Here is a 22,184-nt window from a genome sequence, read left to right on the forward strand (position 1 = left end):
CTTTTTTCAGAATGCAGACCTGCGTTGAGGCTTCAAACAACTTACAATTTTTGTTATCTAAATCAAATAAAGTGGACTGGTTATTGTTTTGTGCTACACAGTGATCACTCTTTAGAATCTGAAGAATTTGAAGAAAACAGCAATAACTTCTATAACCCTCACTAATTCGCTGTTTATCGGTGCAATTTTGATCACTTCCTTGTCTCGTCCCTAAACCGTGTGTGGTATTTAAGGCTGGAGTTGTTTTTCCTTTCAAGATAATATTCTGCATTAAATTTGTTTCAAAATTCTGTGCCAAGAAGCATTGCTCTCTTCCTTTTCACAAACCTTGCCCACTTTACACCACATAGCCGGACACTCAAGCAACCACCCCATGCACACGTTTTTTTTTTAAGCATATTCCTATTGGTGACAAAACAGTCTTTTATGTTTAAAAGGATAAATTGTAAACTTTGTAGTTCAAAATGATGCATTGTTGCTTCATATACAATCACATGCTGGCACCCTGATAAAGAACTGTAAAGAATGCAAAAACTTTTTAAAATGTTTTAATTTAAATAACTTTAATCGCAGAGTGTTTAAAAATGACCTATTTTAAAAAAATAAATCACCAGAGACACAATAATTTGTAAGACTTGTTTTAAAATAAACAAGTGAGTTAACTTTTTTTTTTGTATCACTTTTGGTTTTCATTTGGTCTAAATAACAAGAAATGGAGATGTATTTCTTTTAGTCACCCTACCTTACAGTGAATGAAAATTTCAACATTACCTTACCACTATGCACAGAAAGGTGGATGGTAAGCCAGATGCAAGAAATATCTAAAGGTCATTGTTTCAGAACTGCAGCACATACAGACACCTTGAGTCAGCAACAAACACTGCAGATCTGGTCTGGCATGCAACAAAGGCCAATCATGTGGAAAAGCAACCAATGCACACTGTTAAGAACAGTGGAGGATTTATGATGTTATGGGTCTGCTTCTTTTCCAAAAGACTGTGCAACACTTGATGGAGTGCATTGCATTTTTTTTTTTTTTTTGAAATATCAGGAGATTTAGTATGAAAAACCTTTGCCTTTGTCAGACAGCTTTACATGGACCATCATTGGGTATTTTAGAAGGATAATGATCCTTCTAAAATACAGAAAAGGATCATACGAAATAAAATTTCTTTTTTTTTTTTTTATCGGTATCATAGTCCTGAACAGAAATCTTACAAAAAACATGTAATGAGAAAGGGTACATGATCCCTCCCTCTATGACCTCCAACATCGTGAAATATGGAGGACATGACAGAGCAGCCCGATTGACAAAATCGAGGCAGTTCAAAGTATTAACGTAAGAGGCATATTTGTGGAATTAATTGTTATTAATGCAAGAGGAGAAGAAGCTCACCTGGTGTAGACGCCATTCTTCCGACAGAAAGAGTTTTTCACTGACAGCCGTCGGTTGTTGAGCTCCAGAGCAGGGAAGCGGCCTTCATCCAGACTGACCATATCGCCGTGAGTCAGAGCATTGCAATTGGAGTTGTTACCTGGACACACGTACAGAGACACTGTGTGACCACAGGCAAGGGGGAAACAGGGAGGTTAGTGTCTGGAAGGCGACATGGAACTGAGAGCTTGGTAAAACACAAAGGGTTAAAAAAATTAGCAACAAACGTGTTTGCATGGAAAGTTGTTGAAAAGTACCAAAAACTTCTTGAAATTTCTCAATCTTGAAGAGATTTTTCCAATTATTTCTGAGTATTCTGATAAATTCACTGCAGTTTTTTTCTTTCCTTGAAACTGCAGCAAAAGTTCACCCTCCAGATATCAAGTTGTAGCCAAATCAACAATGGAATGGTTTAGATCAAAACAAATTAATTTTGTGGGAGAGGTCTAGTCAAAGTCCATAGCAATATTTCCATTTTGGCATCAAAGTGAGAAAATATACCGTAAACAAAGATTCAACCTTGCAGGCACTGTTTTATTTACACCATGAAAAAAAAAGATCAAGAACAAATTTAGAGTTATCATCTCTTTTACTTTCATTCCATAAGTAACAGCTAATAATCAATATAGCAAAAAAAAATAAAATAAAAAAATCTAGAGTCTTGTTAATTCAACTGCTAGAGGAAACTGTGTGGACTACTAATTTCTTTCCCCCAAAGAAAGAAGAAGAAAGAAACCATTGCTCTCTTTTTCTCCCTGTTTCCAGCTTTACTGCGCAGGTTTAACCACTTTCCGCCTGTAACCTTGTAGCAAACAGACAGCTACAAGAGTGGGATCGATTTTTACATCTAACTCTCAGCTAGAAGGCAGACAAAACTGCTTCCCAAACCATCTCTAGGATTTCTTTTAAATATGAGTTGTTTAAGGTAAGCTTGTAGCCCTGTTGGGTGGATGGGAGATAAGGTTTTGAAAAATAAAATTTATAGCTTTTTGTGTAAACATCGTGAAAAAAAATAGCAAACATATACCTATTTCCTTAGACTGTTTCCCAGAACTGCACAACTTCCAATGCGATAAGCTACAAGTTTCCACATTTTTGTGTTAGATAAATGTTTTATGCAAATACTGCTTCCAATTTCTTAGGTTAAAAACAGTTTCTCAGTGTCCCAGCAAAGCCAGGACCCTCGTGTCTAGAGGAGGCTACTTAAGGTCAAGTGGTGGCTATGCAAACATGGTGAAAAAGAAAAATGCACTTGGTAGGTCCAACATAGCCCAGCCAGATTCTAGACAGAGGCTTTGAGAGTGTCTTTGTGCTGGAGTGAAAATGAACTTCTTGTTTTTTTTGTTTTTTCTTCTGTCAGATAGAAAGATGGGCAGTGACCCGCAGGGACCCCTCCCCTCCCCCGCCTGGCAGCCGAATAGGCCCCTGAAAAACTGCTGAGCTTAGGGGAAATACCAACTGATGTCAGAACTGCTCTGAAAGGACAAATAACCCGCTCCTCACCCCACCACCACCATTCCAGTTTTACTCCACCTCTATTTTTTTTCCCAGAACCACAACTATTAGACTATGGTCAGATAAGTTTAAAACGAAAATACAGCCAAGGGAAAAAAAAAAATAAAGTACACCTTCTAAAGTTTTAAACATCAGAGCAAGCAAACGTAATCCATTCGTCATTAATATTTATTAAATTTAGGCTGAAATGTTACAAAAAAACAATGTTATTAATAATATTAATTAGCAGAACAAACTCTCAGTAGTCATTTTCTGCCTGACTTCATCAGTCTTTTACATTGTTATTATGAAAATCCCTCCCCCCCAGACACTCTGTTGTAGATTTGCTATTGGGTTTTGGGATGACTGCGCTCTTGCTCATCCACATTGCCAGTGGCCTGACATTTCACAACACAATACTTTGGTACATAAATGAGTTCAAGACAGAGTTGAAGACAACTCAGGCGCCTTGGCTGCATAGCAAACCCAAATCATCAACCTCTATCACCAAACCTGGCAATTGTTATGAGGTGTTTGTGCTGACATGATTCATTTCGTTGGTACATTTTAACAAAATATCTCTATTTTAATCACACATAAAGATATTGTTCCAGAAATGTCATGATTCATTCAGCTGTAACTTTGAACATTTAGATCATGTTGCCATGCTTGTTTTTTTGTCAGAGAAACTTTCTCATGACAACACTTCCCAACAAACCAAATTAGTTCAGTCTCTAATGCAAGCGTAATGATGTAATGTGATATTATCATTTAACTTGCTATACCTTGTACTGTCTCTTGTTTTTTTTTTGGCAATCTCTCTTAGAATAATATTTATTTGATGTCTTGGCCATCAAAGCTTAAGAGGCAGCAAGGGTGTACTTAGTTTTCCACACACAGCTTTTCCATTCTGACTTCATATTTGTCTTATGAATAATATTTTGATAGATTTTAAATGTCCTGTGATGTTAAATTTCTCAAACTGGGAGTTCTTTCTAAAGACGTTTCATAGTTGTAGATCACTTTAATAAGGAGTACAACTTTCCAAGAAAAAGAATTAAATAAAATCCTGTCCTCCGAAGCAAAATGTTTTTATCACAGATGATTGGTAAATTTATATGCGCTCACCCGATTCGGACTTCTTTGCATATTTTTTGCTTTGTCCTCTAATGATGAGGATGAAAACTAGCAGCAGGATGAAGATGAGCCCCACCAGCGCCACGACGACGAGGAACCACCATTCCTCGTAAAACGGGGCCACTTTCTGAGCTGAAAGAAGAGTGGAAAATTGGAATTTATGCTTGTTAGGAACGTACGCGGCATGTTCCTGTGAAGTCTGGGAGACCTCAGGGAATTTTAATTAAGTTTGAAATGTAATTTAATTCACTTCATTCAGTTCTATTAACTAACACACACACATAAAACTCACCAGATATAGAGGGAGACGGTAGGCTTGGAGAGCCGTAGCCATAATCGTTCACTCCGATTATCCGAAAGTCATAGCTGACGCCTTGTTTAAGTATGTCCATGTTGAACGTGTGTGATGTTGCATCCTTCGGGATATCCTTGATTATGATATCCCACAAACCCTCATCTACAAGAGAAATAAAAGTTTACTTTACCAAAACGAAATAAAAATAAATAAATAAATAAATAAATAAGCAGACAGAAACATTTATTTAATATCCAAAGCTTTTAAAGCCTGTCACAGCATCACTGACAACATGTTGTTTGTTTATTTTTGATATAAAGCCCCTGGCTTGCTTGCAGCTCTCAGGGTTAATTGATAATTCCTTCAAATATTACACAATCCATCAATTTTACAGCTCTCGTAAAAATTTACAGCGACCAAATCAGCAACACAAACAGCGGCACGGCCGTCTTTCAAACGGAGCGGCTTGTCATGGACGTCTTGCCAGACATCGTTCATTACATGTCACTGCTTGTAAATATCAATGTAAACTGTGACGCCTTTAACGGGATATGCAAACATAAATAAGACGCAGGTGGACTTTGCAGATACCCAGCGCTGGAATCAGCAAGGCTTTTGAATTGCTTTGAATGCGGCCTGGATATTCACACTCAATGTGTCACACTTAACCATTCCCTCAACTCTAACACTGTTTTCTCCACATTCTTTCTTGTGAGACACCAAACATCCATCAAATGGCACGGATCTGTCAGTCACAGTTGAAACCGGATGCCAGTTCTTCCAGATGCACTGACCGAATCAATAACGCATTAAAATATCAAGGGCGTAGACTCGGAGGCAGCAAAATTGGCTTTTCCCATGACTTTCCGGTTGCTCGGTATCACAGGTGCTAATGTAAGGTTGGATTCACTAATTTGCGAGAACAACAGGTGGGATATTTTTTTTTAAGATTAATATATTTCCATCCTATTCTGACCCTTGCCTGTTGTTTAGAGATATGAATGCAGACTGAAAAAACAATCTCCATATACAAGAAGATAGAATAATATTCTTAATAATTATCCATTCAATAATTATACATTATCCATAACACAGAAATAGTATAAAAGGAAATTTATACATGAAAGCATTTTTAATTTGTGATAGTCTGACTTCATAGTTCCATAAGTTACAGAGAAATGAATACTTTTGGTAGGCACTTTATTGTCATTTTTCTTGCATGACTCAAAAAAAATAAATAAATGCAGTTGCAAAACATAAAGCAACAGGCTCTGTGTGTTTTTAATAGGTTGGAAGAAGCAAAAGCTTTCTCTGCTTTCCAAAAGGCCATTCTGCATGTGGATAAAAGGTGAAAATGTCTGTTTCAGCAGTTTTGAGATTCAGCATGGATCTGGTCTGAAAAGCCCCACCTGAAGGTCTGGCCTCGATGACATAGCGTGTTATTGGAGCGCGTCCTGGGTCACCGCCTGTCCAGTGAATGGTCAGGCCTGAACCATAACGTGTTATAAAAGGCTCTCCAGGTGGCCCTGGGGCTCCTAAAGAAGAAGGACAAGGTTAAAAAGGAGAAACATCTGTTTTTATTTTTAAAAGAAGTCATCTGGAGTAGCTAAAAAGAGCCATTAGCTATCTAAAAAAAAATCAATTCAACCCAGTCCTGGGTCATCTCAATAGAAAATTTTGTAACTCTTAAATGCCTTTAAATTGTGAATTTTTTTCAAGCAGTTTGAACCAAGATTATATATTTTTTTTCCATTTGATAATTTTTTTTTACTTAGTTACTTTTTTCACTCTATGTTGCAGCATGTAGTTTCCTCCACAAAGGCTGTTCAATGTATCCATCCAACAGTTATAACTTTAGACTCATATCTGCATTACTCATGCAGATGAATTACTGTAGCTCAGAGTGGCAGAACTCATACTGATAAGCAGCAGCATGAAGAGCAACATGGACATCATCTGATTGTAAAACAAATTGTTACAAAGTAAACAACCATCTCATAAATAATTGAAAGAGGTGTAATGGCAACAAACTGCGGACAGTTTTCCAACCAAATGCATTTAGAAGGATTTTTTTTCTCCCACATCAAAACAAAGTCTCAAGTCTCTGAAGACCAAAATACATTTTCTCATTGACTCATGCAGGCCCTTTATTCTGCCTATAACACTTCATAGCTGTAGATAATGGATTTAAATATGGACTGTTTTGCTTTTGTTCTGCCTTAATATCAGTAACCACACATCAGACCACCATCATTGGCTCAACTGAGCACGCTCTAAAAACCAGACCTTGGTGAATTTGTCATCTTATGAATGTGTCTAACCTAATGGATTACTTTCACCCATGATTATACACAATAAAAAATGCTCATGTGACTCAAAAAAAAAAAATCAGGCAGTTGTGGTGGAGGATCACCATCAACATCTGTGTAAAAAGCCAGATGATGCAAAGGTGCCATGTTTAAAAAACTAACAGTTAAGCATTTACTTAAGCTGCTTAATTTGTTTTATGCAGCTAAAGTATTTATGGCTCACAACTACTCCACACACTCTCACTTCAAGAGAACCAAATGCCCTTTTATTCCAAAACAAAATCAGTGACAACTACCTTCGCCTGGCCCAGTGGTGATGTTGGCCTCCACCTCTGGCCCATAGATAAACGTCTTGGCCCGGATGCGGAAGTTGTATGTGATGCCGTCAGCCAAGTCTCTGAGTTTCAACCAGAGGGGGCCAGTGCCCTTCACGTCCACCGTAACTGTCTTACTGACGCCTGGGGGGGAGGGGGAGTGAAGACAGTCGGCACAGGCCACTGAGGAGTCTGGACAAACAGACCACATTTAGAGCAGGTCTTCCACAGGCAAAGCAATGGGGGGAGAACACTCAGCACAGCCAAAGGAACACACACACACACACGTATAATTATGAAGTTTTCAGTTGCAATTTATGCGTAAAGTCTTGCGCATTATTTTGAATGAAATCAGTTAACTCATAATCAGCTGCAGTAATGTGCGATGGCTTGAGTGAGACAACTACAAAATGCTCCACCCGCTGTCAGTGATACCAATACAATCTGTTCAAAAATCCACAATGCAAGTTAATGGTGATTCATTTAAAATCAGTAAGAATAAGAGATTACCATCCACAGATGTTAATGGCTCATAAACCAGTCGGTAGCCTTCAATGATGCCATTAGGGAATGTGGGGTCACCCCAGGACACATTGACTGAGGTGGTGGTCAGCTCACTGAAGTGAATGAAACTCGGCGCACTTGGAGCTGGAAGGTGTACAGAACAAATATGAAAAAAGTCACTATGCTAGGAATTTGAAAGTCTTTAGTAGACAAAACTTTAGATGTAATCAACCACAACATGTCACAGGGATGTCTCTGTAAAAAACACCAATTATTCACACAACTACTCATATCTGAATTTTCACTCATAATAACCTGCTTTCCTTCAATAAAATTAAAAAATCATTGGAAGACCAGCTACAACCTCTTAGGACATCCAGATAGTATTGTGATTCTTCTATGAATGTTTTCATTAATTTGGTTTGCTCAAAAGAGACCTAAATGCTTGTCAATACATGCACAAGTATCTCTTCCAGGACTGATTTTCTTCAGCTAATTTAGGCCCTGTTCTTTATGACAGTGTTGTCAAAAACAACACTGTCCGTTGCATTTCTGGTTAAAATTACATTTACACATTATGTCTAGTTAATACCATTTCCACAGGAAATGACATATTCACTCCGCTATTGTGCAAACACATTTCTGAGGTTCCATAAAAAAGCAGTGATTGTTGAGTAAATCTTTCAAATGTAAATGTAAATGTAAATGTTGGAGCCATTGAAGATAAACTGTTTTCATTCTTGGTCTTTCCTTTAGTATAAAGACTGTGATGGAACAAAAAAAGGAGAAGAAATGTGAGTCATGATCAAAGTCTGCCTCTGCTCAGTTGAGTTTTGAGACTCTCAGAGAGGAGAGAGGAACCAGAAAGTTTTGATCAAATGGGGTAATAACGAGGAGTCGGATCTGCTTGTGTGCTTTGCTTTCTTTGTCAATTTTTTATCAAATGTTGAAATTGATACGTTTCACCAAAGCTTAATATATGGCTCAGAGCAAAATATTAAAAAAATTATGAAAATTGATAATATAAATGAAGACACAGTAGGCATGCATATTTTAAAAGCTCTGTTTCAATGTGGAAAATATTGACAAGAACTACTGCAATCTTAATTTCATAATGGAAAACACTTTAATTGGTCTCATAGGTTCTGAAAGGAGATTACTGTGAACGTAGCAAATCAGTAAACTGATCTGCAGCTTTAAACAATCCAGTGGCTGAATTTTGTCACTGGTGTTCGAGAGTAACTGCTGTAAAACTACGGGTGCCGCACCTGTACAACTTCAAGTTAATGGTTTTTGAGAGAGTCACCGTCCTTGTACACAAACTGAACAGCACTGATTGGGTCAGGTCTACAGTTTTGTTAAAAAATAAAAGGAAGTTAGATGGCTCTGGCTCACACACAAAAAACATCTGACCCAGGTCACAGTAATCCTCCAGACCCCATTAAGGTGGGCTGAGCTTGTGGCAGACTACAACATAACCAGCCTATATAAACCCTTAATCGTTTCCGCTGTCATAGTATGTTTCGTCGGAATTTTATGTAACAGGCCAGCAACAATGTATTGCATAAAAAAAGTAATATAAAATATTATTTCTACAACCCAAAATCAAAATAATTTAATTTGCAATTGAACTCAGATAGCTCTTATCTCTAATATTGAGTCTAACATTAAAAATTTAGACAATGTTCAAGGGGCAAGCAAGGCTCCGTATTTGTCCTAAATTTGTCAAACAAGAGCTGACGTTCTTAGAAGATGCACTTTCTAAAAGGTTGGGATTGTTGTTTCCCCAATGTTCTGTCCTTCACACCTTCCAGCTTTTCTCCTGCACAAGCGAAAAGCAGAACTTTAAACAACTTCTTTTGCTTTTTGGTATTTACTTTTTAGTCTGACACATGGTAGCAGGGTTAAATCAAAACAGCTCCCTTGAAGCTGGGGAGATTAAGATTATTTTGATGCGTTTTTGTTTGGGGTACAACCAGAAAGTCCCCATAGTCTTGAGATGAAAATGAAAAAAAATAAAAAACTGAAAGAAAAGGGATGGTGAGGTTGTAGACACAATACCTGTAAAGCTACTTTCATACAACCTCCAAACTTGAGATAGTTTTTACAGAATGGATCAGCTGATTTGAAACTTATGCTCAGCATGTGGCTCTGCTAACACTGTTTGACACGCTGACAGTGGCGATTAGCATCATTGTCATTTCACATTCTTGTCTCACGGCTTATTCTGCTTTGAGGGAACTCTGAGGGCTCTTCAAACCAACAACAACACAGAACATATATATATATATATATATATATATATATATATATATATATATATATATATATATATATATATATATCATATATATATATATATATAATATATAGAGATATATTTGCTCTCTCCTGATCATACTTATCCTTGGGCTCATTTACACTGATTGAAGAACTTAAGTATCTATTTAAAGACATAGGTGGTAGACTTACCAGCTTGCTGAGTACGTCCCCTGGTCGGAGGACTGCGGGGTCCGTCGCCGGCAGCGTTGAAGGGGGCCACACTGATCATGTATGTGGTGTAGCCAGTCAGGTTCTTTAGTTTCACCCCCCTCTCCGGCATGAAAAGTGTCCGCAATCGCTCTGTCTCATTCTTACGCTGGAACTCCCAAAAGTAAATCTAGAAGGAATATTGCAAATGTACTTAAATGTTATATACTGCATATACAGCTGTCTTTGTAAAAAAAATATATATATATCAATGAAAGAAAAGTAAGATAAATTCCCAACATTCTATAGGTCTTCACAAGCAAATGTCCTGTTAATAAGAACAGCTTATTTAATGACCTATTTAAAAAGGAAGAGTGACCATAAAACCACATTTAATGTTCTACATTTTGCCTTCCTGTCATAGCATACATAAGTGGACCAGTGAAGCATTTAGCACTTGACAGGATGGGAATCTGACCTTATAGCCCTGGATGTCACCATTCTGTGCATTCAATGGTGGAGGGTCCCATGCAATGTCCAACTGAGTAGCTGTTGCTGACTGGATGGCAACATTCTGCGGTGGGGCTGTGGGGACTGTCACAAAAAAACAGTTAATCAGCTACAAGTGACAGTTTTACTGACATATAGATATACAAACAGGAATCAAGAACAAAATCTCCTGGTAAAATGTTTTAATAGTACTTATTGAGGTCGGTGCATGTAAAATGACAAAATGTGTGAAAGGTTACCCAAACTATCTCCATCTTTCTGGAAATGTACATTTATTTCTCATATAAATTGTGTTGTAGCTTCAAGTATGCATGCATTCCAATACTCAAATGTACCCTAAATATTCTACTGACACATCAAAAGGGTTTGTTCAATATCACAAAAGCAGCTCACAAAAGTAACCAAAGAAGCACACATACCTGCCTCTCCTACAAATACCTCCTGGGGTGGGCTGCTTGGCCCCTCGCCCACAGCGTTGTACACACTCATGTGTATCTCATAGCGCTTGTGTTTACTTAGCTCTGCAGCAAAAGGAAACAATTTCACATGTAAGGTTAGGAGGCAACAAACATTATTTGGAGCTGTATGGGTAGCCATTTCTCCTTTTATAGTCTGACTGCACATTCACTGGCAACTGGCCCAACGATTAGTTAAAATCATTGAATTTCTTTTACATTTATCTAAAATAGTTCTGTAACATAGCAAAAGGTGGAGAGAGTGAAGTGGTGTGAATATTTGAGTATGGATTCATTTTCTGCCCTGATAAAAAGCATTTGTATGAAGGCAATGCAGCTATCACCAGCCAAATGTGTTAATTTAAGAAATTTAATTGTATTTATTTGCAAATTTCATCTGTGTGTGATTCTGTTTTTATGGTGAAGTTTGTGTGATACAGAGACTTACTGTCCAGCTCGTACTGAGTGAGAGTCGGATCACTTAGATTCCGGATGGCGTAGGGGGCTGAGAAAAAAACAGAACCAATTAAAAAAACAAAAAAAACAAATAATAAAAAAATAAAAACATTGGGCTTATCAAGAGGAACAGACATCACAGTTCAAAGTCCAGCACTTTCCCTGTTGATTGGAGCAGTACTGTTTTCATACAACCCACCCTAAACAGTCCCATAGATCATGGCTGTAAATTAGCCTGGGAATGACTCAACAAGAGTCAAATTACAGGCCATGCTGCACAGAGTGGTGGAAACAGAGTGGCTCCTGAGTAAACCTAATAATAGCCTGTGGCTGATAACCACTGATCACAAGATGAAATGTTTTGCTGTGAAGTGTCAAGACCGTTGGGGATATGTTGGCAACAGAATGGGCCTGTGTGACAGTTTTCCTCTAATGGAAATAATGGTGCTGCTGACATAGGAATAATCAGCCAAGATAGAGTTTTATAATTACGTGTTACTGGAGTAAAGTGTGGAAAGCTCACCTTTCTTTGAATTAATCTGTATTTAGAATTCTGCTGCTGGTTCGTAAGCTTTCGTTATAAAATGCATTATAGAGGGTCTTTTAAAAGAAAATATCATGCAATACATATTTTAATTCTATGGTTCCAGTATCAGGGTATAGTAACATTAACTTTTTGTTTTTGTAGGTAATTGTTTTTTATTAAACCAAGTTTTACCACATCATTACTACATGTTTCAAATAAAGAAAGTAAAATGGAATGACTGTGTGTAAAAAAAAAACAAAACAAAGTACACATTTGCTTGAAGATTTAATATTACTACACAAATGCATTTGATAAGCTTTGACGCTTTGCTGATTTGGAACATAAAGGTGTAGAAGAAGGTTAAGACCGCACTAAAGTATAAAGCAAACATTCACATTAGAGAAGTACCGTATTTTCCGGACTATAGAGCCTCACTGTAAGCTGCATCCACAAAGCAAAAAAAAAAACAACAACAACAAAAAACTGGAAATGTACATACATATAAGCCACTGATATCTCCGCCACTCTCAATTTTCCACAAGGACGCAGCAGAGGGCTGTATCCTTAATAAATCTGCTATTAAGGACGCAGCCCTGCATCTCCAATGCCGAATCCATGTTCTCTCTTGTGGTTGAGAACTTTGTATAAATCTCATTGTGTAAATGAGAACTTTGGTCTCATTTACTTTGTCAATGAGACCAATTTCTTTATTTCTTATTTTGAATAAAAGAATCAACGGATGCAATAGCTGGGACAAAGTCCAGAACTTGGTCCTTTTTAAATGCTGGGGCTGGACTTCAAGAGAGTTGTAGAAGAGCAAATCTATGCAAAGCAGGAATAAAAAGCTCTTAAATACTCGGGGGTACAGTGTGTGTTCTGTGATCTGTGCAGACTGAACGCACACAACCTGTGGACGGTCGAGTTTTCCTAGTCAAACCTTCCGATTTCCTACAATTCTTGTGACAAATTCCTTCATTTCCCACAATCCACATGGATACTAGAAAAATTGATGAACTAGTTGGGCACTTACTCCTGCTTCTTTTCTACCAGGGCAGTCACTGACACCTATTAGTGTGGCAAAGAGTGGCAGTCTAGCTACTGCGCATCCTTGCGACTGTTTGCGTCGACTCTCAACCTTAGTGCGGTGTTGGAGGTTTTGTTGGTCACATCCAACAAAACAATTGGATGTGAACACTGTTTCTCGACACCAATTACATGGCCATAACAATTCACCTTTCCGCGGACATGTCCTTAGCACATTTGTATTGAGTAGAGTACAGGTGGCGTAAAGTACACCTGGGTATGTGGGGATCTTTAGAATCGTACATTAGTCAATCTCTGCTATTTCATACTCTGTTAATAAGTGTTTCTCCTCACCGTTTAGCTCAGCCCATGAGGATAGACTGTTGACTGTGTGAATGTAATTGCGGAGACGGTCATAAAGCAGTTCACGGTAGCGAATCCAAAATCCCAGTAAGATTCCATTGATCTTCTCCTCACCAGGTGGCTAAGGGGAGAAAAATGAGAAGTTGAAATGAAAATTTAAAAAAACGGCATAAACATCTGATTTTACTGTGAAATATAACCTAATCGTCCTATGAGTTGTTTCTAAATAGACATTACTATGAGGTTTTTTTAGAAAAAAGAAAGATAGAAAAATATTTGCCTCTGAGACAGAGCACTTTTCCACATGTTAAGTGATGTAGAGAAACCCCCCTTGGCTGAACATGAGTCAACAGGCCCAGAGGGAAAGGAAGAGAGAAAAACAAGCAACTTTCTATCCTCATAAACTCTACAAGTGTTCATAAAAGTAAAACTGTCTCTACGTGCCTCCTGTTTTCCTCTTTATGAGCTGTTAATTCAGGTATGAGTGCAGCGGGAGGGGTGTTTTTATATTACAGAGTGCAGCGTCTTACTGACAAAGTCTGTATTCTGTAAGTACAGGGTTTGGGCTCTCATGGCCTCTTATTAGAGGTAACTTTCTCAGACTTTAATTGATTCTGCAGTCAGTAAAACAAGGGGGAAAAAATCCGTTCCGCTGTCTGCTCTTACCTGCCAGCGGATCAGCACCGACGTAGTTGTGTGCGGCGTGACAGAGAGGATTGTTGGTGCTTCGTCTGGCACTGAGGCAATAAAAGCGAGATGGATTAGCTAAATTGACTTGAAAATGCGCACTATTCAGCCAGCTAAATCTGTCCACGAGCAGAGGCATTCAGGGAGAGTAAACACACACGGGAACCAACACAAGAGAAGCATTGACCGCTGAGTTACAAATAGTAGTGAGAAAAGATCAGGAGCGATACATTTCTTTAGCTGGCTGCAGCACAACACGGCTGGTTTTTGTTTAGCAGAGATTTAACGACAGCTCCCGTGTCTTGAGGAATCACAGATGGAGCACACATTAATCAATCTCTGCTATTGCTAGCAAGGTCCACATCATGACAAAGGGCTAATTCATGCAAACATTGAGCAGCTCAAACTGAAAGGGGACAGTATTTTCTGACTCGTGTTCTACTTGTCTAATTTATTTAAAAGGAGGCCATTTATAAGCAGTTACTTATTTCCTGTTCCTCTAGAATGTATTTTTTGATATATGACAAAGACTTAGACAAACTATCCCGAAAGATTATATAAATTGATCTATGAAACATTATTTGACACTGTAAAAATGTCTGCTTTTGTCAGACATTTTGACAAAAGCAGAATTTTCAAATGCTGTTTTCATTTGTTGTTTTCAAATGCTGATTAATGTAAATTTAAGCACATCAAAATTACCATAAAAAATAGATTTATCTGCCTTTATCAATCACAGATTAGCTCTTCTGGAAGGTCGTCGGTTTGTTAGGTCACCTAGCAATGGCTCTCAAATCTCATTTATTCCTATTTTCACCATCTCATGGGAAAAATCACTATATACATATTTACTGTCAGAATTTATAATTGAGCAGGAAACTTTGGGAGCACTATGTTGGTGCTGGATGGACCTTGTATCATGAATCTGACATTCCAAACAAATCATTACACTTCCTTGATTTTTAACTGACTTTTGAACTCATCTAGTTTACTTTAATCCTTTTTTCATTATTTCTCAATTTCAGACATATGTATTTGAGCTAAAAACTTAAAGTTGAGAAGAGTAAGTTGCAAAAACTATGTGATGTGCCTTAGAAGGAAACATTTATGAAATTTGAGATGACTGATGTTTTTTTTTAACTCTTTTCCACCTTCACCTAAACCTACATTACTAAATATTTAAAGACAAAGCGTTATACTTTTAACATTCCCAAAACAAATAAAATATAACATAGAACCTTACCATCCTGTAGAGTTGTGATAGCTTCACTCTCCTCACTGTACTCACTGTCCCCAATGTCATTAGTAGCTTTTACTCTGAACTGGTAAGAAGTAAAAGGTTTTAACCTGGAAAAGAGAAGCAACATTAAGTTCTTCAATATTTGTAAAAACAATTACGCCACCTCTAGCTAAGATATAACTTAACTGTCTGAGAAACTAACCACATAGGCTAAAATTAAGCCAAATTGAAACAACAAAAACAACTTCATTTTTTTTAAAATTTTCAATTTAATTTAATTTCCAGTTTAATTTACACTGTTTTCACAGTATAACAGAATTTTACTAAAACTGAAAATACTCTAAAGTAACATTAGCAGATCGTTAGATGAAAAAGTGATATTTCACTTTTACAATATTTTTCATGAAAACACGACAGAGAGACAGAAAACCAAAATTCATGGAAAGACTTTACTCAGGAGCTTTCATCTGAGAATCAAACTCTACCTGGACACTTTGTAGGATGTAGCCTCATGGTTGACGGAGGCGGAGTGCACCGTCCAGTTGTTCTCAGGCAGCTCTTTCTGCTGCACGGTGTAGTAACGCACTGGGGACAGCCCGTCACTTCCTGGCTCCCAGGAGAGCAGCACATGACGGGCCTGAACATCCTTCTGAGGGACAATTGGGCGGCTGGTGGGCTGTGGACGAGCTGGAACAACCGGAGGCAGAAGTCAGGAGAAAGAAACTGAGTCGAAAAAAATGTTAATCAGGGGTGAGCCCAGATGGACGACAGAAACGGCATGAATAATCAATAATTTAAATAAGATTCTCTGTTCCAGCTTCTTTATTTGTGGTGCTAAACCACATTTAATGGTCAACGTGACTGATCTCTCTTTCACCAGTTGATTTGCAGACCATTTTCACATAGTTTTCTTACATAGGAGGTTAAATGTAATTTGACCTTTGTCAACCTTTAAAGTCACATTTCCTATGTATAAAATAAATTAGCCTTCACGCTTGTGGATGCATGGATGATTTTACTTAAAATGGCTTTGTAATAAATTCTTGATACAGATGCAAAGCTCTTAAATAGGTTTATCTATGCTCTTGGTATTGTTATGCTACTGATTATACTCATACAAATACAATTATTCCAATTTGGAGTACAACATATTACTATAAAAAAACCATGTAATACACATATCTTTCTACTGAGAAGTGCGTGAAATCAGCGTTTCCACCAAGCCTGTCAGTTGAAGGAAGTACAGAGTGCTCTAAAATTTCCTGTTAGATGGCTATGCTGACACTGTACTGGTCTTGATAAATCTTAGTGCACCAACACCAGCAGATACTATGGCATCCCAAGTTATCTAATCATCTATGTAAACTTGATGCTGGACATCAAGTAACTGACTTGTACCTCTCCACTCGACCTACATGACCTGTGACCTGGAGTTACAATTGAAATGTAAAATTTACATTCACTTCAGAAGTGACCACTGAACAACAGTCCAGTTAGCTCAAGAGTAACAATATTAGAATTTCACTCAAATACATTAATTTAATGCCGTGTTGATTTGAAAATGGTAGACAGGAAATACATGGTGATTGGTTGATTGGTTGTCTATGATTGGTTGTGCCAAATAAACGCTTTCCCTTACACTAAAAATAGGATGGATGTGAGTAGCAAATTTTAGATTTCCTAAATCGTTTTCCAAATGTAACGGTTCTGACAGAAATGGCAGAGTAAACAATTATCCACATGCTTTGAAGTAAAAAGATAAATGCAGCATCAGAGTACATCTAATAAATACCTGGAGCTCACAGACACTCTTTTTAGTAAACACATCTGCTCAGTGGGCTGCTGGCTGGAAAATTAATGACTAGAAGTGGATGGAAGGCTTAAAGCACCTTCCAACAAGTCGAGACATGCATCGATGACTGCTCGGTAAGCATAACTGATTGAATGCATCACATTTAGCACAAATCTTGCTGTTATTGCTTTAAAATTGGTCTCAATCATCACAAATTCATCTAATTTGAACCCAGCCTGAAGTTCACACTTACCTCTTTTCTCTGTGGTCACAACTAGAGCCTCGGCTGCATCACCCCAACCTTTCCTGGTTTGGGCTGTGATGCGAAATACATAGACAGATTCCGGTTTCAGGCTGTTCACGGTGTACTGACGAGTGCTGGGGTTCAGGACGTCTACTGTGGCTGCGTTGCTGTTAGTGGAGTTCAGGTGGTAAGTGATCTGGTAGGCTAGAGAGGAAGAAATGGATAAGTGAAGCTACAATAAATATAAGTTATTTCATTTTATTTTTCTCCATCTTCCCTTGCAATGATAACAAACTAAGTTTTTGTCCCAGATGATATGATTCCATTTGCATCTGCCCTTGCCTGCTGCTTTGCTTTGTAAGACCCACTGTGGATTTGAAACTGAATTACACACCAGATGTACAACAAATCACAGTTGCACAAGGAAATCCCCAGCAAGTTTAGGAGGGAGCTAAACTCCCCTTTATGCAATGCTGAAACATGACAAAATTTAATTTCCCCTGTTGGACATTGCCATGTCAGTTTAGTCAACAATAGCATTAGAACAATATGTTGGGAGTCATTGGGAACTACATCTGTGCTCCTCTTTGCTTTCAGGTATATAACCTAAAGCAAGTGCAGTACTAGATTCAGTTATGGTTTTTATCATCCATCTACATTTAGAAATAATAATAAAAAAATATTTTCAAAATAGGAAAGAATTTTGAGTGTTACTAACCAAGTATGATGCCATTGGGCTGTGCAGGTGACTGCCAAATTAGCCGGACAGAAGTGGTCCGTACTTCAGGAAAGAGGATACCAACAGGAGGTCCTGGTACTGCAGGAATACAGCAGGAAACAAAACCCATTCGGTTTCAGTTCAAAAGTAATGTAAATGTACATATACTTCTTATGCTTCCTAAAGATTTAATTGTTTATAATTCTCTACAGTGCTATCCAAGCATTCTTTGCAGATTTTGGCTGCTCTTCAAACAACAAGTAACTGCAAACTTGGCACAACAAGTAGAGAAATTTTGGTTGTGCTTAATATATTCTTGTTGAAACAATTCGTTTTAGAAAAAAAATGATACCATTGGAAAGCTTGATTATATCCCTTAAATTGTGCCACATTTGCAAGAAAATGCTAACTGAGAGGTAAAGTTTAGTTGGTTGCTCCAACATGCTAAACATTGGCTCTTTCTCACTTGAACAGCCAATATATCAACAACAAATTACAAATATTGTAGCTAGCAATCAATTTGTTTTCATTGTTTTCTGCTTCTGCCCTAGAATATCATATAAAATACGAAAGATAATAAGACTGACAGAACAGGGTATTTTCACCAGTAGGCTGATTCCTAAAGCTCTTTTAGCAGAAAACCTAGCATACAGTCAATGACGCCCCTCTCATGACTTGGTAAAAAATGCCAGATAATTTTCTGTTACATAACAATTCATGTTCCAATAGCCTTTATATGTCATAGATCATCCCTTTAGGCTTGGCACTCCTCCGTTTGTCCACTCTACACTTTTCTCAATTCAAAGCACAACGCAGTAATGCTCAGTATCAAAGATTGGATATCCATCCATGCATTAATAGCCTATGCCAATGTATTTCTATGCAGGGAAATGTGGGCTGGTGCCTGTCTCCAGTGGTGACTGGGTGAAAATAATGATCCTTGCACACACTTAAACCTATGGACAATTTACAGTGAGCCGCTAATGCTTGTTTTTGGACTATGGGGGGGATTTAAAACTCTGAGCCCAAACTCACAACCCAATTTTAATAACTGGCATGTACAATCCGAGTGAATCTGTACCATCATCCAAAGTCCTCTCCAGGATTGGCGGAGAGCTCGGCCGTCCATCTCCAATCCGAGTGAAAGCCAGAACCTGGATCTCATACAGCACGTATTTCCCCAAACTGGTCAGCTGGACACTGTGGGAGGCATTCCCTTCCACCATCCAGAAACGGACAGCGCTGTCAGAATCCTTCTCCTTATACATCACCTGATCCAAGGAAGGAAACCAGGAGCACAAGTTCAGAGGGAAGTGAATTTGCAAATTAGTGAAGACAAACTGACACTGTGCTGCTTTGCACCCTGCACAAAAAAAGATGACATTTCTGCAAGCTAATTAGAGGTCTCTGGTCTTTCAGCAAATAAATAATTGGAGAGGTGCTGTTAAACATTAAAGCAGAAAAATACCTTATAGCCAAGAATGAGGCCGTTCCTGTCGGGCTCAGGAACTTCAATCCAACGCACCAGGATGCTGCTGGAGGTGGTGGCGAAGGCGGAGACGTTGGTGGGTCCACATGAAGGGACTGGAAAATAAGGAATGTAGGAGGTCAAAATCACAAGGGCTAATCAGTGTATTTAAATTTCTGCAGTTATATAAAAGAAAAGACATTTAAGTGTTTACATTTCCTTTCCAAAACCTCTTTAGCTAAGTTTCCACTCATCTGTAGACATAACGGCTTATTTAAAAAGATTTGTTAACAGGTTTGGAAAAAAATGTGTTTTCTAAATTTAAAGTCATATGTTTCCCATTATCCACATTCCCTCCATTCTACTCTACCCAGCATCTGCTACATTATAAGAAAGCAGAAGTGAGAAGCGAAAAGGCATTGTCTGAGCCTAAACTGAGGTGTGGTATATAAAAAGGAGTCTGTGTGTCTTTTAATGAATTAAACATATGGCACGGTGTGAACCGCTGCTCCATATCTCTAATTTAACTACTAATGAAGATACTCTGAACAGATGCTGAAAATGCAGTTATGCAAAAGTTATAAAGGGGATTCTTTTTTTCCTCTAGCAAAGTTGGAGCAAACAGGATATCTGCCTTTCTGCACTGAGACATTCTTCATACACCTTTTTCTTCCTTTAAAAGATGGCAAACTCACGCACCAGATTCCTTTGTCCTGCCTCTGACTGGCTGGCTCCACGGTCCAAACCCGATGCCATTGACGCCCTGGACCCTGACTTCATACTCCGTCCACTCCTCCAGGTCTTCAATGGTGAATTCCCTCTCCATGCGGTCAGTGATGATGTGGGTCAGACCACGGCCCTGTGAGCCGACGCGGTAGTACTGAACCCTGTAGGCCACTTGCTCTGCGTTCCCATTGTATTCCCATTCAGGCAGAGGCTGTGTTGCATAAATATGAAAAACAAAAGTGACAGTGTTTTCTAGACAGAATTTATCATTTGCACATAAAGGGCCTATAGCACCTTCAACAGAACTATTGTGAAGACCAAGAGGCACACCAGTACGGTCAGGGATACAAATGTAAAAAAGTTTAAGTTAGGTTGTAAAAAAATATTCCAAGCTATAAACATTTAGATTTAAAAATGTTGAATTATTTCTAATATTTATACAATGAACACTACAACAATATGCTTATATATTTTTTTTAATTTTCACTTTATGATTATGCTTCTATAAGAAAAGATAAAATGATTTAAGACTTGTTTTAATACATGTTCCCCAGTGGTACTATACAGAATGTGTTGTCCATCTCACTTACCATCCATCGCAACCACAGGCTGGTCTCGCTGGCTGTACGAAGCGTGACATTGGCGGGGGCCATGTCTGGAGGAGCTGGAAGAGTCTGAATCTTCCTGGATGACTGGCTTGGAGGACTACTGCCCACTATGTTTACTTGGCGCATCCGGAATCTAACATTCGGAAACATTGCTGGATCATCATCATGCAACTTCTGAAAAATGCATGACCAACCTTTTCTATGCAGCTCGCAGGTTTTAACATGAGATTTTATGCTTCTTAACAGAGATCAAAGCCTTTGAATTTAAACATCATATAAATATGGGGAGAGGAAACTTATCTGTGTTAATGCCTGAATGTGCAACAGAATATGTGTTGTGTCCATGACGAAATGTAGACTGGCAGTAGTTATTAAAACGAGAAAAGCTACAGTTCCTATTGATCTTCAGGGACTGGCTCATTCAATTTGGTGAACTAAATGTGATCACGGACAACAAACAGACCGAATAAAAATAAGCATTATAAGAACAGTGAAAAATAACCAAAAACATCTTTCATTCAATTTAAAGACAAAGAAATCAAGACGAGCTCCAGGGATACAAGTTAATTAGCTGAGTTCAAGAACAACATGTAACTTTAATAAGTGATTTTGTCACATTTTTGCACAATCTTAATTGGAAGAGAGCATGATGAAGAGATGTTTCATTCCAAACAATGTTTCCAAACGATGTTTCATTCTGTTTTGCCTCTGTAATAATGGAAACTGCTCAGATAGCAGTAACAACTGAATGAAAGAACAGTATGGTAGGAAGCAGAGTTCCAACTGAATTATTATAGAAACATGTATATTTTTTAATACCGTACTCTAAACCACTATGTAAAAGTTGCATCCATTCATCCATGCACCCAAACATCACTTTTTATATACAAAACTTGCAATAGATATGTCATAAATTTATCATGAGCTTGTTTTAGTTTATAGCTTAAAACGAACTGATTACTCTGAAAATTTGAGACAATTATGTTGTTTTTCAGGAGGACTTGTTTTTCAACCCTGTTTGAAAGGCAAATACTCACAGAGCACATACACTACTAGCAAGTAGAAACATTCAATACCCATCAGGATTTAAAACAGCAGGGAAAAGAGGAAAGATTCAGCAGATTAGTGGAAAGAAAAAAAAACATGGAGAAAACTTGTAATGGATAGCAGTGCAGCATCTGTAAACCATCTGGAGTCTGTCTGATGGTCTGGCCACACACTGTCTCTAATGACAGAGGGGCTTTAGTGTATATTGAATTGTTCTGATGATTGTGACAGGGTATAAGGTCAGCTAAACAGTTGGAGTTACATTTTTTTTACAGCACAGATGGACAATTACCCATCAAATGCAGTCACAGGCTTCATGGAGGATGACATGAAGTCTGAGTAATTTTGTGTAATTCCACAAACG

At 38.1% G+C, this 22,184-nt stretch overlaps 1 protein-coding gene across 7 annotated transcripts in view; it reads right to left on the reverse strand.

The window, feature by feature from the left end:
- sdk2b (sidekick cell adhesion molecule 2b) overlaps positions 1-22,184 on the reverse strand; it is a 315,370-nt gene that overhangs the window by 16,522 nt on the left and 276,664 nt on the right. For 2 of the 7 annotated variants that reach the window (XM_044102414.1, XM_044102411.1), the window contains exons 24-43: positions 20,756-20,906; positions 20,139-20,376; positions 19,440-19,555; positions 19,053-19,242; positions 17,972-18,070; positions 17,263-17,457; positions 15,703-15,904; positions 15,221-15,324; positions 13,957-14,027; positions 13,282-13,411; positions 11,371-11,427; positions 10,887-10,988; positions 10,436-10,551; positions 9,961-10,147; positions 7,495-7,632; positions 6,967-7,128; positions 5,771-5,896; positions 4,359-4,523; positions 4,058-4,198; positions 1,397-1,535 (exon numbers count right to left, since the gene is read on the reverse strand). In XM_044102414.1, coding sequence (XP_043958349.1) covers positions 1,397-1,535; positions 4,058-4,198; positions 4,359-4,523; positions 5,771-5,896; positions 6,967-7,128; positions 7,495-7,632; positions 9,961-10,147; positions 10,436-10,551; positions 10,887-10,988; positions 11,371-11,427; positions 13,282-13,411; positions 13,957-14,027; positions 15,221-15,324; positions 15,703-15,904; positions 17,263-17,457; positions 17,972-18,070; positions 19,053-19,242; positions 19,440-19,555; positions 20,139-20,376; positions 20,756-20,906 — 2,829 coding nt within the window. Of the gene's footprint in view, positions 1-1,396; positions 1,557-4,057; positions 4,199-4,358; positions 4,524-5,770; positions 5,897-6,966; positions 7,177-7,494; positions 7,633-9,960; positions 10,148-10,435; positions 10,552-10,886; positions 10,989-11,370; positions 11,428-13,281; positions 13,412-13,956; positions 14,028-15,220; positions 15,325-15,702; positions 15,905-17,262; positions 17,458-17,971; positions 18,071-19,052; positions 19,243-19,439; positions 19,556-20,138; positions 20,377-20,755; positions 20,907-22,184 lie in introns of all 7 variants that reach the window. The other 5 variants (XM_044102413.1, XM_044102408.1, XM_044102410.1 and 2 more) reach the window with 3 other exon arrangements.

The sequence above is a fragment of the Gambusia affinis genome, linkage group LG20 (assembly GCF_019740435.1).
Source record: "Gambusia affinis linkage group LG20, SWU_Gaff_1.0, whole genome shotgun sequence".
Classification (NCBI taxonomy): domain Eukaryota; kingdom Metazoa; phylum Chordata; class Actinopteri; order Cyprinodontiformes; family Poeciliidae; genus Gambusia; species Gambusia affinis.